The 13,756-nt window shown below is 40.6% G+C and overlaps 1 protein-coding gene across 2 annotated transcripts in view; it reads left to right on the forward strand.

Annotated features, from left to right (window-relative positions):
- The first annotated feature begins 11,275 nt into the window (after nt 1-11,275).
- tmtops2b (teleost multiple tissue opsin 2b) overlaps nt 11,276-13,756 on the forward strand; it is a 54,535-nt gene continuing 52,054 nt past the window's right edge. For both annotated transcript variants that reach the window (XM_012864355.3, XM_012864356.3), the window contains exon 1: nt 11,276-12,107. In XM_012864355.3, the coding sequence (XP_012719809.2) occupies nt 11,741-12,107 (367 nt within the window). In that variant the 5' untranslated portion in view covers nt 11,276-11,740. The remainder of the gene's footprint in view (nt 12,108-13,756) is intronic.

Consider the following 13,756-nt stretch of genomic DNA (forward strand, 5'->3'; position numbering starts at 1 on the left):
AAACAAAACAGCAGCTTTCCTGGCCGTCACTATATTGGAATCCTAACCTTTTGTTATTTTGTTTTTATTTTTGAAATCCTGTCTTCTCCAACTGTATTTACTGGAACACCCTTTCTCTGGTTTACCCCATTCCCAGCTCTGATTTGCTTTTTCAGAGGCAAATGGAAGTCAACATTAGCTCCGGTTCAAAGTAATTGAACTGTCATACGACACTGGTCCAGTTTAAAAAAAAAAAAAAAAAAAAATGGTGGAGATTTTGTAACAATTCTCTGCCTTGGCTAATCAATATGAAGTGTGATGAATGTGTACAATACTTTTACTTGTTTTTATGTTATTTTTAAAAAAAAGTTTTATTCATTGCTAGCTGAGGTGATGGACAGGAAAACAGAGTTTAGAAGCCAGATTCATTGTTCCATCCATTACAGCATTTTAGTCTGGTTGTAACCAGTGGCAGACTGTTACACTTTCACCATCATGTTAGACTGTAGATGTTTAATTTTCTGAAATTTGTTGCACACCATCAGTCTATAGAATATTTCCTTAAATTCTTCAGGAGTCATCAGAAGTTTTTTTCTTTCTTTCCTTTATGGCAAAATGTAAGATGAGAGATGAGCCTAAGTGTTGTTTTTGGTCAACGGGTTCACCTTGGAACTTTCCCAAGGGAAACCATTTTTCTCAGTCTTTTTGTATTGCTGAATAAAACTGAGGCAAGTGTTTCATGCTTTTTCCATTTTTAGTTAAGGTCTCACAGGAGTCTTAAAGTCTTGCCATTTTCTAACCCATTCTAACTCAGTCCTGTTCAATCTTTTTCTGTCAATGATGAATTCCTTTAATTTGGGCAATCATTTGTTGTTTTTTGGCCTACTTCATCTTGCCAGGAAGGTTCTATATATGTAACTGATTTCTTGAATGTATATCTGGCAGCAATTAAGATCGGGAGTAGCTACTGTGGTGTAATTGTGCCAAAGAATGTGCTGTATCACAATAAAATGAAAAAAGGGGTATTCACTTTTTCCATCCACAAATATAGTAATCATTTGAAATCTGCTTTTTATATTTACTCTGGCTCTTATGTTTGATATAAAAAATATTTTAAGATCTGAAAAAAAATAAGAAAAGACAGAAAAGCAAAACCAAGGGGGCAAATCATTTTTTCACAGCGCTGTGTATGTGTCCTTTTAGTTGGACCACAAAGTACTTCTGCTGTTTATCAGGTTCTTGTGAACTTAAGGCTTCAAAGCATCGAGTTAAAATGTTCGGGTTACATGAGCGTCTTGTCAAAACTGTACCAAACTTATTCATCTAGGTTAGATTTTGCTTTCCTCTAGTTATATGAACTTTCTGTTTCTGCATGTCCCTTTATGTCATTTGGGCTTGCTTTGCTCTTCCTCATGACCTGCACCTTATCACAGCTAAACTCCCAGTAACGCTTTTCTCGCTGATATGTTTTTTATTTCTCTTTATGCGCTGCATCATTTGCTTGAGTTGTTATTTAAGATGAGCCCAATAAAACCGTGTGACTTTAAAAGCACTACGAGCAGTGGCGGGGAGGCAGGTGAGGCAGAAAATCACTTTGTTCACTTGACTGTTCTATAAGTTTGTTTTCTGTACGACCTCAACATTTGTGTGTTCAAAATCGCTGAATTTACACAACGGCGAGATCACTGCTGCGTGTCCTTCCTCTCAGAATCAGGCTGAGCTTTATTGCCAAGGAGTATGTTACAGGTACAAGAATTTTGCTTTGGTGATTAGGTGCTACACATAGACAAACATACAGTTGACCTAAGTAAATGTAGAAATATGTGATATGGACTAAACAAAACGGATGCAAGTCGTGCAAGATTATCAGAAGAATAGCTTTCCATACCTTTCATTTTAAAAACGTGGCAATTTCTGAACTAATGCAGGACGTTGTACCATAATTTACCAAAGATTCTCAGCAACCATGAAAGGTCGGCTACTCAGTCACCTTTAAAGCCAGATGTCGTTGAAAACGTTTGGAGCTGAGCAGATTGACTTGGCATTGCATGAGCAGCCCAGACGGAGCCTCGGCATCCACAACGCAAAAGTAAGGGAGAGCCGGGAGATACTAAAAGACTCTGTTAATGCAACCCGCTTCCATGGACTTCATATACAAATAAAGGAAAGTTTTTAACTAAAAAACAAAGATTAGGCAAAAAAAAAAAAAAAACAGTTAAGTGAAAAAAGTCAAATAGGACCTCATGTTAAATGTTGCTTTGTTTTACTTGCGATTGTGTTGTTAAACAGTATGGAATTGATTAAACCATTATTGAAAGCTTTTAAAACAAGTAAATGTTTCAGTTAAGGTCAAAATTGAAATATAAGTGTCTATTTTTGGTTCCTGTCAGGAACATCACCACACATCACTGGATAAAATAGGATCTTTGCTTGCGCTGCATCATCTCAAGTGCTTAAGTAAAAGACAACTGGACCTCTCCTGTTTATGGAGTCGCTTCACCTCTCTTGTTCGGATTACAGGCGAAACTGTTGCCCTCTGCTCGCACACTTTGGGTCGTCATGACTGAGAGTGTACACCACAGTGCAGCATCATCTAAGTGAAAGAAGTGTGTGTTGTATTTACACATGCTGCAATCAGTCAGAGAGAAAATTAGAAGTGGCAGAATGTTTCCAGTTTTGTCTCCAGGCAGCTGCTCTGCTTCCTGTCGTGCCTCCTTGTCTCCCATCCATCAGCCTGAAGCTCTTCAGATGTCGTGTCTGTCTGTGTTTTTGCAATTCACACACAACATTAATGGCCTTCTCTCTCTGAGGTTCCACCTAATACTACACCCTGGAAGTATTTACGCAGCTTTTTGAACGTGCAGTCTTTGAACTATGATGATAATCTTTATTGCCTTTGTAAAGGGTTATCTTTTCATAGTTGTAGTTTTGGATGCTCAAAGATAGCTTTTTTTGTCTTTGCCATCGTGGGTATTAGAATTCACTGATTAAAGCTGCTGATGTTATTAGCGTAAAAGATTATATTTTATGTTGCTGTATCTGCAGTGTGAGATCTGATCAGACCTCCTTAGAAAAACTTCTTACAGATGCCTCAGAGACAAAGATTAAGATGCCCGACTGTGATTATTTAATTGATTTTTCTTTTTCAAATAACTGCTCATAGCCCATTTTGAAGTTTTGACGAAAAAGAAAATCTTTTGTTGGTTTTCAACTTGGGCTTCATAATGGTGCAGCTGGAAGTGCTGCTGTCTTGCAGCAAGAAGGTTCTGAGTTTGAATCCCAGACTTAGGTCTTTCTGCATGGAGTTTGCATGCTCTCCCTGTGCATGCGTGGGTTCTTTCCGGGTACCCTGGCTACCTCACACACTCCAAAAACATGACTGTTCGCTTAGTAGGTCTTTTCAAAACTGCCCCCAGGTACCAGTGTGTGTCTCAGCTCGCTGGAGATAAGCCCCAGCTCCCCTGCCGTCCTGCCTGGACAAGCAGATGCAGAAAATGGAGGGAGGGATGGCTATCAACTTTTCCATTAATTTCAAATTACCTCTTGAACACTGACGTCCTTCTTGTCAAGGCTCAAAGTTGATTTTAACACCAGACCTATCATGAAATGCTCAGAGAGTGATGAAATGTGCTTCGGAGACAGGGTTGTCCTCGGATGACATACTGTATCTGTTCAATTTTTTTCATAAGAAACACATTTTTATTATTCGGGATATACGACCACTTTGCTTATATATGTTTGCAAATGAGAAATCGGAGTAAAATTCTTCAATTTTATTTTTCAGCCCAAGTGTGCAGGAGAAACATCCGATAGGCACTCGGCCAAGACAAACATCTGTATAGGTCTGCAGTTTACTGTGAAATTGATGTGCGGTGTTTGAATATAAAGCAGCGTTGGTAGAAAAAGAATGTAAATAATAATAATTTGATAAAGCCACACTTTTGTGATTTCAAATTGGGATAGGAAATTGCTTCACAGACTTAATTAAACAGGGCCCCAGAGTGAGGCCCTCAAAGGGCAGATTGTCCCGATGTGTAGGGCTTTTGTTTTTCTTTGGCATTGATCCAGCTTGCAATCATTTTGATTTTTTTGTGTTTGTGCAGCAGATCTGTCTGGTGCAGTCTTAAGGTCTGTTTAGGTACCTTGTCCTCTGATTTTTACTCTTTGTTTTTAGGATATTACATTTAGTGGATTGTTTTACAAAATGGTATGCTTTCGTTTTCTGATCTCTAGTGCATTATTGTTTTTAGTCATTCTCAATCAGTTTCTCTATTCATGTTTCCCCTCGGCTTTTTCTTGTTTAGTTAATCAGACTCATCTATTCATTGTTGCATTAATCAGCTTGCACTGTATTTATCCTCCAATTTAGCTTCGTCAGATCCACTGGTTACTCTCCATTTGACTCACCAGTTTGCTCCCAGTTGTTCTGCCTCCTTGTTACGTACCGGTAGTAACAGTTTGTGTAAGGAAGTTTTCTAATCTTGGTTAAATACTTTATTTGTCACCCTGCCTTCTGCATGGCTCTTTGTAAGTACTCCACAAAACATTCAGCTAATCAGATGATCTTTGTTTTTCTTTCCTTCTTCTTTTCCAAAAAACAAGAATAAAAACATTGGTAATCCAAGTCAAGTGATAGTATCTCAAATGTAAAAGTGGTCCTTAAGAAATTTCTATTATGTGGTTTAAATCTAGTCTCAAACCTTTAGAAGTCTTGTCATTGTAAGCGTTGAGCATTATTATTTTTTTACATATTCATCAGAGTTCCTTATGACCGGGTTTTTCACCTCCAAGTCCAAAAGTGCTGATGTGATGTTGATTTTAGATATGTCTCTGCTCCAATACTGCTTACTGAAGTTGTTGGGATACTGCATGTCATCACATGCTGTACAGGCCTGAAAATGAACCATTATTTGACTGAAATGGGAAACGCACTTAAACATGCAGTACACTGGGGATCAGAGGATCAGAGTTAGACTACGTTCACACTGCAGGGCTTGATCTTCAATCCTGATTTTTTTCCCTTAAATCAGATTATTTATTTTTTTGCTATTTAACTGCTCTTTAAAAGCGACCACCATCAGACTTCTGTCTGAACGGTTCCCAACCCAAAAGCACCCTGCATGCGCAAAAAGAGAAAGAAGACGTCACACAGCAGCGCGCTGTTTAGGAAAGTAGTAACAGATGTAATTGTTACTAGAAGCATTCGTTAAAGCGTCATTGACAAAAAACAGTGTAATACCGAACACTGGTGTCATTTGTGGAGCGGGGATTGCTACTGCTGTAGAAAAGTCTGTGTGAATGTATATTGGGAGCCAGGATTGTGACGTAAAAAGGTAATCGATTTAGTACCACATATGTATGAACGTGGCAAAAATCGAATTTTTTTTCTGGGTGAAAAGGTCGGCACTGGGCCATCACACTGCCGTGAAAAAGACAGATGTGGGTTGCATATGGGCATACAGAGATGATTTGAGTCACATTTGCCTGCATTGTGAGTGTAGCCTTATACCATTGCTTTAACATAGTTATTAACAAATAATAAGTAATCTATATCGGTTTCATAAACAAAACTGTGTTTCTCTTGTCCAAATTATTTCAATGATGTATCGTCTTTCAGATGCAGAAGATCGAACAGCCCTTGGAGAGCAGTGATCTCACATCTCTTGATGATGACGCTTCATACGTCCCCCATTAACGTCCTCCCATGAAGAAGTCATCGTACCTCTGCTATGTAATACCTGCCCATCAGCCTGTGTTCAGTCTCCATGGTAATGCTTGCCATACAAAGTTATGGGTGGTTGTGGTCTCTCCTAGTTCAATTAATCCTTTGAATTTTACCACAAATAATGACCACAGCATCAATACACACTGAGGTATCACAGCAGACCTTTTGAATCGTGATGTTAGCTGCCTGCATCGCAAGTATTTCCAGGTGGATTCAGGCGTTGCTATGGCAACCTATCAGAAACAAAAACACAGTATCTTACTTACTATTCATCCTGTTATCTAAGGAAAAGCAGTGGTGTAGGTGTTTTTGTGCTGCTCATTTACCCAGCTTCATTCATGGAGCACAGCACATTTCATATATCCTCACTAGGTTAGCTCAGTAAGCTGACTACCTCCTCAGTAGTTGGTCATGCAGTTTATAGCCAAAAATAAACTGACAGGCTTTTCCTGGAGCAAAACAAGCTGGAGTGGACCTGCATGCTAGTATTGACTGAATCCCGGTAGTAATATGTCAGGACAATTGATGCATTTCCACTCAATTTTGTTTGACTGTTGTGTAAACAGGGGGGATTTGTAAGAGGTGATTCTGTTTGTTTGCTTTTCTCCGGCATGTTAAGTGGAGTATTGTTTTTAATGGCGATCCTTGGTCACATCATGGTGAAAGTCACTTCTAATCTTTTCTGTTTTTGAGTAAAGTTGGATCGCACTTTCAGCCAACACCGCTTCAGGCCCTGTCTTCACAGAATGTGCATGCTCTAACTCTGGTTGAGTGGGTTTTCACTCAAAGCTCCCTTCACAGTTCACTGAGGTGTGTCAGGTTATTTGGTGTTTCTAACCTGGTGGCTGCCGTGTATTTGTCTGAATGCGCGCTAATCTGTCTGATAGAGCACTGCGGGTACAGGGTGTTCTCTGCCTCGCTCCCCAGAGTCTGGTGGGACAGTCACTGACCCCTGGAGGCCTCTGCGGGATAATGGATGGCTGGAAATCACATTGTTGCTTACATATTTTACGTCTAACCATTATATTGCTTGTATCCTGTCTGTTTTGATGTGCTATACATTTGCAAGGTTTTTAGCCTTGCTTTTGCAGCATGTGAGCAGAAACATTTCATTGTTAGGCAGAGAATGACACGAATGAACAGTAGAATTGAAGTGTATAATTCAATCACAATTTTTCACTTACTGGGCAGCAGCTGTCCATGTGCTGTAATTACTTTTCCTGGAAGGATGTAATTCCTCTCCACCTCCTAAGGGTGTTAAACTTAAAGTAAACTGTTTAAATTAACCCTTAACATAATTGGAAGGTGCATTCAAAGTATAAAATTAAAGTACCAGGACAGAAATTGATTCAGAAAACAGCCCTGGTACGGAGATGGTACTTTTTGGATTGACTCTGAGATGTAGGTTGAGTTTTGTGATACGAAGGTGCAGGACACTTGTACTGGCTCAATGTTCCCAACATTTTGTGTCATTTATCTACTTTTTTAGCTAATATTTGCTGTTGACAATAAAAAACACACATAATTGGTGCAGACACAAGTCAGTCATTATTAATGTCACAGTGTTGACCATGTTAACATTTAGATACATGACTTACGTCAGATAAACTTAATAGATATTTTGATTCAGCGTACTAAATAAAGTGGGGATTTTCATTTCGACAAAGAGAGTAATGTTCTTTTCAAAAGATATTTTAAAGGGGATTAAACGATAATATTAGAATATTTTGCAGCTTTAATGTTCCACTGTACAAATGTAAGAATCTGAGTTTTGTGGGGGTCGGTAGACCGAGAGTGTGGTAATGTTGTCTCTTTGTTTCCTTATCTTTCAGGAATGGTGTTTGGTGGAGTAAGGAGCATTGCAGGGGGGGCAGGCAAGTGAGGATGGGGTAGGTAGCCAGGGAATCAAAACGGCTGATTTCAGGAGGGCAGCCAGAGGTGCAAAGAGGAGATTTGCGGAAGGGGACCTGAGAGGATTTCTCCAGAGACTGAAGCACCCGGGAAGCAGAGCGAAGGAACATACAAACTCAAGCATGAGTGTGGACAGTTCCAGCGAAAAGTGAGTATAAACTCAGATTAGTAGGAGATCAATGAGCAACGCAAGTGAAGGTAGGCCTGATTACGACGCTGTCAGCAAAAACAATCTTGCATCTGTCTCAGGGGATCTGCTCCTCTTTAAGCTCCTCCTGATTAGTCCTGATGCGCTGCAGCTGCAAAGCCACACCTGCTAGTCACACCCTGTAAGGAGGAGGCAGGAGAGGCACACATGCACACACACGAGCTGCATCCAAAATGTCTAATTAATAAATACTCTTTAGCCAAAGCTGAAGTGCGTCAGCATTCGCCATGATAAGTTGCTGCCCCAATACTGCAACCCGTAGGAGAGGCGATGGGCAAAGGAGCCTGCATGCTTCCTATCATCGTTCCTTTAGCATAGGGAGCTTGAGATGTCCCTCACTGGCACTAAGGAGCCATAAGGAATCTCAGAATCCTTTGCATGACATAATGTATGAGCACAGCCCACCTCATGGAAATTAACGAAAATGACTGGAGAGAATCGAGCGCACACTTTGTAGTTCTTTTTTTTGGAAGGCAGCAGGCATGGATTTGACTCGCATCATCCATGTGAGTTACCGTAACGTGATGACGTCGAAGTTAAAGGCTGTTCGAAATGGGCTCAGCAGTCCGAGGCTCGGTCCTCCTAGAGTTCTTACTGCTGACTTCATGAAAGGTCAAGGAACAGGAGCTAGGAACAGCTCGGGGCTGTAAGAACATTTCGGACGGAGTCTAGATCTGAAGAGATGACGCAGCTCATAAATGCTAGTTTAGTGGATTTCAAAAACTTTGTCCTCATCAAACAACACTCCTTCACTGGACAGACTGGACTTTTGCAGGGAAATGTAATCTCAGACGCAGTGAAAAAAAAAAACTTTATAATAATTTTGAATGGAATAACATTCTCGGGGCCCATTTACACTAGACTATCTTTGACATGTTTAGTGTGGTTAAGCAATTACACGATGATGTCCCTCAGGGATGATTTTTCTGAACAACCCATCTGCCAGGGCAGTTTGGCCATCTGACAGCTGTTAATGACAGGAATTAGCATAAAAACAGGCAAAATAAAGATTTGCCTTACACGCTGTGACCCTAATATGGTCTAAAGCAACAGCTCCTGTTGTGTAGGTGCATTAACTGAGCAGGAATAGCCTGAGACTGAATACCTGGTTGAAAATAAGTATGCTCCTTTCAAACGGCAGCTGAAGGTAATTTCTGCTAAGTGGGATCATGCCACATGTCTTGTGAAGATGTTATGGCATTTTATCCAAATGTCTATAATCCTGCTGTTTTAGACACAAACAGGCATGATGAATCAGAAACGAGTATGACGAAGATGAAAATGAATTAAAGGGCTTCTCTGTCGCCAGGCATTGTGTGCTGTGCCTCTGTGTATTTGCTTTGATCGGAGTGGAGCTGTTTGAGTTTAATTTTTACAGGACCTTATCTACCTTACAAGGCTGACAGTAAACAATTACGTTCTGTCGGAAAGAAAGCACATCATCTTGTCATTCAGAGAGATATGAGAAAGTCAACTTGCCCAACTGAACATATTGTTGTTGTTTTTTTTTTTATCAGAACAGCAAATTGGGACGGACAGCACTATGAAACAGCATTGCAGATTTAATTAATTTTTAACACTTAAAACTTTCAGATCACCTAAGAAATGTGACATTTCAGACAAAGTCAACTAGAGTGAGTACAATGAATTGTTTTTAAATGATGATTTAATTTACTAGGGCAAAAACGACATCCAAACAAAAAAAAAAAAAGGAGTTTTCTGCCCCCTAATTTAATTACTGCTTGTGCCACAGTGGTTTAGTGGCAACCACTGCCATCAAGTGTTTGCAATAACTTAGGATGATCTGCAGAGAGGATCTTCAGGACTGACCTTCCGTCCGTTTATGACCTGTACAGGTCCAGCTCCAGTAAAATGACAGCTAACACGGCTCATTCTGGTAACAGGTTGTTCAGACGTTCACCCTCAGGTCGGCGCTACAGAGCACTGCTGGCTAAAACGAGCCGACTCAGAGCCGGTTTCTATCCCCAGGCTGTGACTCTGATGAACATTTTACAGTCAAGGTAGCCCGCTACTCTACAGGGAGGTAAAGTTATGTATATACCATCCCTGTTCTTACCTGCTCCCCCTGTAAAATGTTTTTTTTCTGTTATAGATTGATGTTTTCTGTTCTGCATGTCAGCATGTCTTTTACACAATGTGAGCACTGGCATCCTAAATCAAACTCCTTGTTTTTATCCACAATCTTGGCAAATAAAGTTGATTCTGATTTAGATCATGCCACAGAATCAAAGTCTGGGCTTTGACAAGGCCACTCCAAGACCATCCTTTATTTATTTATTTATTTATTTAAGCCATTCAAAATTGGACTTCCTGGGAAAGAGACTGGCCAGTTGGTGACCTTAAGCTTACGGGTGCTATGGCTATCATCATCATCATCATCATCATCATCATCATCATCATCATCATCATCATCATCATCATCATCATCATCATCATCATCATCATCACAAATAGGTCCAAATAAATAACAAAAATAAAAAAACAATAAAATTAAAGTAAACAATATGTATAAAATCAATTAAAATACCCACAAAAAGTTTTGTTTTCATAAACTGAAACTGTGTTTGGTAAAAGCTGTGGGGAGGGCAAAATAAGCCATTTGACCGGTCTGCAGTTGTAGTTTCCATTCTTGTTCTTGCTCTAACATGAAATGGCCCTTATTTGTTATTTTAATGTAAATATTTTTATACTAATGCACTTGTTTTTTTTTTTTTTTTTTTGTTTTTTTTTAAACTGATGAAGGGTGCTATAAGGTTTACTAATGTATTAATGTAAAAAAAAATAGCCTACATGCTCTTTTTTGTGTGTAATCAAAATCAAAGTTGTTGTTTTTTTATTTCAAATCAATATGTTTAGAATCAGACATATCAAAGTATTATATTTTAATAAGATAATAAAATATTTCACTTTATTTGATCCCTTTTTTAGTGTTAAACAGGACTTTACAAAACATACCCAGTATCATTCTGTGTAGCCAAGGGCTTATATAAACATAACTCTGAACATGCTCTTCTGGGTGCAACCAACATAATAATTTCCATTTTTTCCCCTTTTCTGAGCAATTGTGGTCCTCCCTTGATGGAATGCTACCCTAAGCAGTGAGCCATATTAGAAGCAATGCATACATTAAATTTTAAGACTTTTGCTACATTTCAGTCTCCATTCACAGCAGCTCATGTTTTTTCCCCTCAGAAAACTGTTAAACAGTACAAACTTTAGATATGACTGACCCAAATCAACATGTTTTCACTTCAAATGCGTAAAATGGATCCGTTTTTATTAAAGCAAATATCTGTACAAGAGAGACCACACAAACGCTCGCGCGCGCGCGCCCCTCTCGTGGGCCAGACAGCGACGGTGTTTCGTGACGTAACAGCAGCCGTGCCTTTAAAAGCTGTTGGAGGAAACCACGTTTCTCACTGCGCTGGTAATCCTGCTGGAGTCTGTACTGTGAGGACGGATTATAACCAACCCTAATGCTCCTGAAGATGACAGGCTGCCCCGAAGCATTAATAGCCCACAGTAATAGCCCGGTTCACCTCAAACTGGCATGAAATAGACTCTTTCAACAGAAATGTGATGCTCCTCAGCAGAAGCTGATCAGATCTCTGTGCGCACTGAGCGCAGAGGGGGTGACGCGTTCAGGTAACAGGTGGTACTTTTTGTCTCTTCTTGGAACTTGTTATCCTTTTTTTTTTTTTTTATATATCATCACTGGAGGTATGTGTGTTTTGAACGCAACACGAAGCTCTCGGATTGTGGAAGAAAAATCCACTGCGGGGGTAAAACTTGAGAGAGCCGCGGCTTTTTAAAAACTTCCCACGTATGAAATGAGTTGCACGGTTGTTTTATCCAGTGCGGCCAAACTCCTCCAGGTCAAGGACAGAGTTCGATGAATGGACCGCAGGATGTTTTCTGGTCAGGGTGCTCTGAATTACAGCTTCAACCAGAGCGATGACCGGGAGCCGGGCGGCGCGTCTGCGGGCGCGGCGAAGCTCTCCCCGGCGGGCTTCGTCGTGCTCTCCGTCTTCCTGGGCTTCATCATGATTTTCGGCTTCCTGAACAACTTCGTAGTGCTGCTGCTGTTCTGCAAATTCAAGAAGCTGCGCACGCCGGTGAACATGCTGCTGCTGAACATCAGCGTCAGCGACATGCTGGTGTGTTTGTTTGGCACCACGCTCAGCTTCGCCTCCAGCATCCGGGGAAAGTGGCTGCTGGGGCGCGGCGGCTGCAGCTGGTACGGCTTCATCAACTCCTGCTTCGGTACGTTTTCTTCCGCTGTTCTCACTCACTAAATCTTATTAGCAAATACAACACCCTGCTCAAAATCTGGGATTATCCTGTATGGATGTGAGTGTAACTTTTAATTTATCCCCTGAAAAGCAAACCGAAATAACCAATGAAATTCTGACCAGGGAGGGCTGACAGACAAGGCGCACATGGGGTCAAAGTCTAAGTGTTGGCCAAAGTGAGAATTTGCAGCACAATACAACTGATAGCACATGCAAATACAAGAGAGTACCTTTCTGTAAAGCCGTATTCCCACTTAGAGTTGAAACAGCTATTTTGGCTGCCTCACAACTCCAAGTTTTGACATGAATCTCCATTAAATGCTACTGTTGTGGTACTTTTTTTTTTAGATAGCTGGCTTCACAATTAAATCTCACCAGCACAAACACACTGCCTGTCCAAAGGAAAACGAATGACTACCTCTATTAAACAAAGCAAATATGTCTCCATATCGCATGGGTGATAATGTTTCAGCTGGCAAGTTATTTAACCCCCTAGCTGATTCAGTGAGCAGTCTCCCATTTCATTAACTGCGATATAAAAAGATGTGGCCGATTGGTCTATGTTTAAAATGGTTTAAAATCTTTGCATCAAGCAAAGTAAAGATCTCAGGAGATTTGTGGAGCTTCTAAAATTGTGTGAAGAACAATCCAGCGCATTATTTAGAACAGGAAGGATTGTGGGGAACAGTCATCTTTGCAAAAAGAAGTGTTTGGAAAAAGTTAAAATCTTGAGTGATCACAGCTAGCGTTCTCTTGAATGTTTGGTGCAATCCAAAACAGGAGAACTCCTGGCTTTCTTCCGCAGTGAAAACAAGAGCATTTCCACACACTCTAAGGGAACTCAAGGGACTCAAGAGACTAAACAGCTGTGTGGCCTTAGATCCCCTGGTCAGTGAGGGTCACTGGGAAAAAAGGCTTCAGTAAAGTTTGCTACACCCCATGGAAATTGGACTCTGGATAAATGGAAGACCAGGCCATCTGACTTTCGGGGTACTCTGTGAAAGCTGTTCTGTTCGCCCTAAAATAAAGTGTTAGCAGCAAAACCTCAGTCTGGTGCTTGGGTGTCATAACAGAACGATACAGTATTCACACGAAAATTTATTTATTTAGAAGAAATCTTCTTCTACGCTTCATTTTAAGATGAAACATCCGCATTGTGCTGTATATGCGCACCTAGCTTGAGGCCTCTGCTTCAATCATTCTCGCAAATATGCTCAATTGGCTGAAATCAGGAAAACTGTCATGCGGGTGAGACATCTAAGGTCAAAGTTAAAAGTTAATGATGAAGGAGGAGAGGAACCAAGAGAGAGAGGAATTGGGGGCAACAGAAGAGATAATTGTAATGGATCCGGGAGAAGAAAACGAGCGAGAATCAGAAAATCTCTCTTTCTGTCTCCTGACTTTACGTATTTTACGTCAGCAGAGGAAAAATAGAACTTGTGTCGGTCTCTCTATCGATCGCGCAGCACCTACAAACAGCGCTGTCCATGGTGCCGTGATTGAACTGCTGCAAGCACTGATGCGCATGTCACGCTCACACCGCTGCTGTCTCCGCTGCTGCTGGGGGGAAATTGGTGCTAGATGCGGTTTCTTGACTCTGCTCACGCACAGATCTGTGAT

The sequence above is a fragment of the Fundulus heteroclitus genome, chromosome 7, assembly GCF_011125445.2.
Source record: "Fundulus heteroclitus isolate FHET01 chromosome 7, MU-UCD_Fhet_4.1, whole genome shotgun sequence".
Classification (NCBI taxonomy): Eukaryota; Metazoa; Chordata; class Actinopteri; order Cyprinodontiformes; family Fundulidae; genus Fundulus; species Fundulus heteroclitus.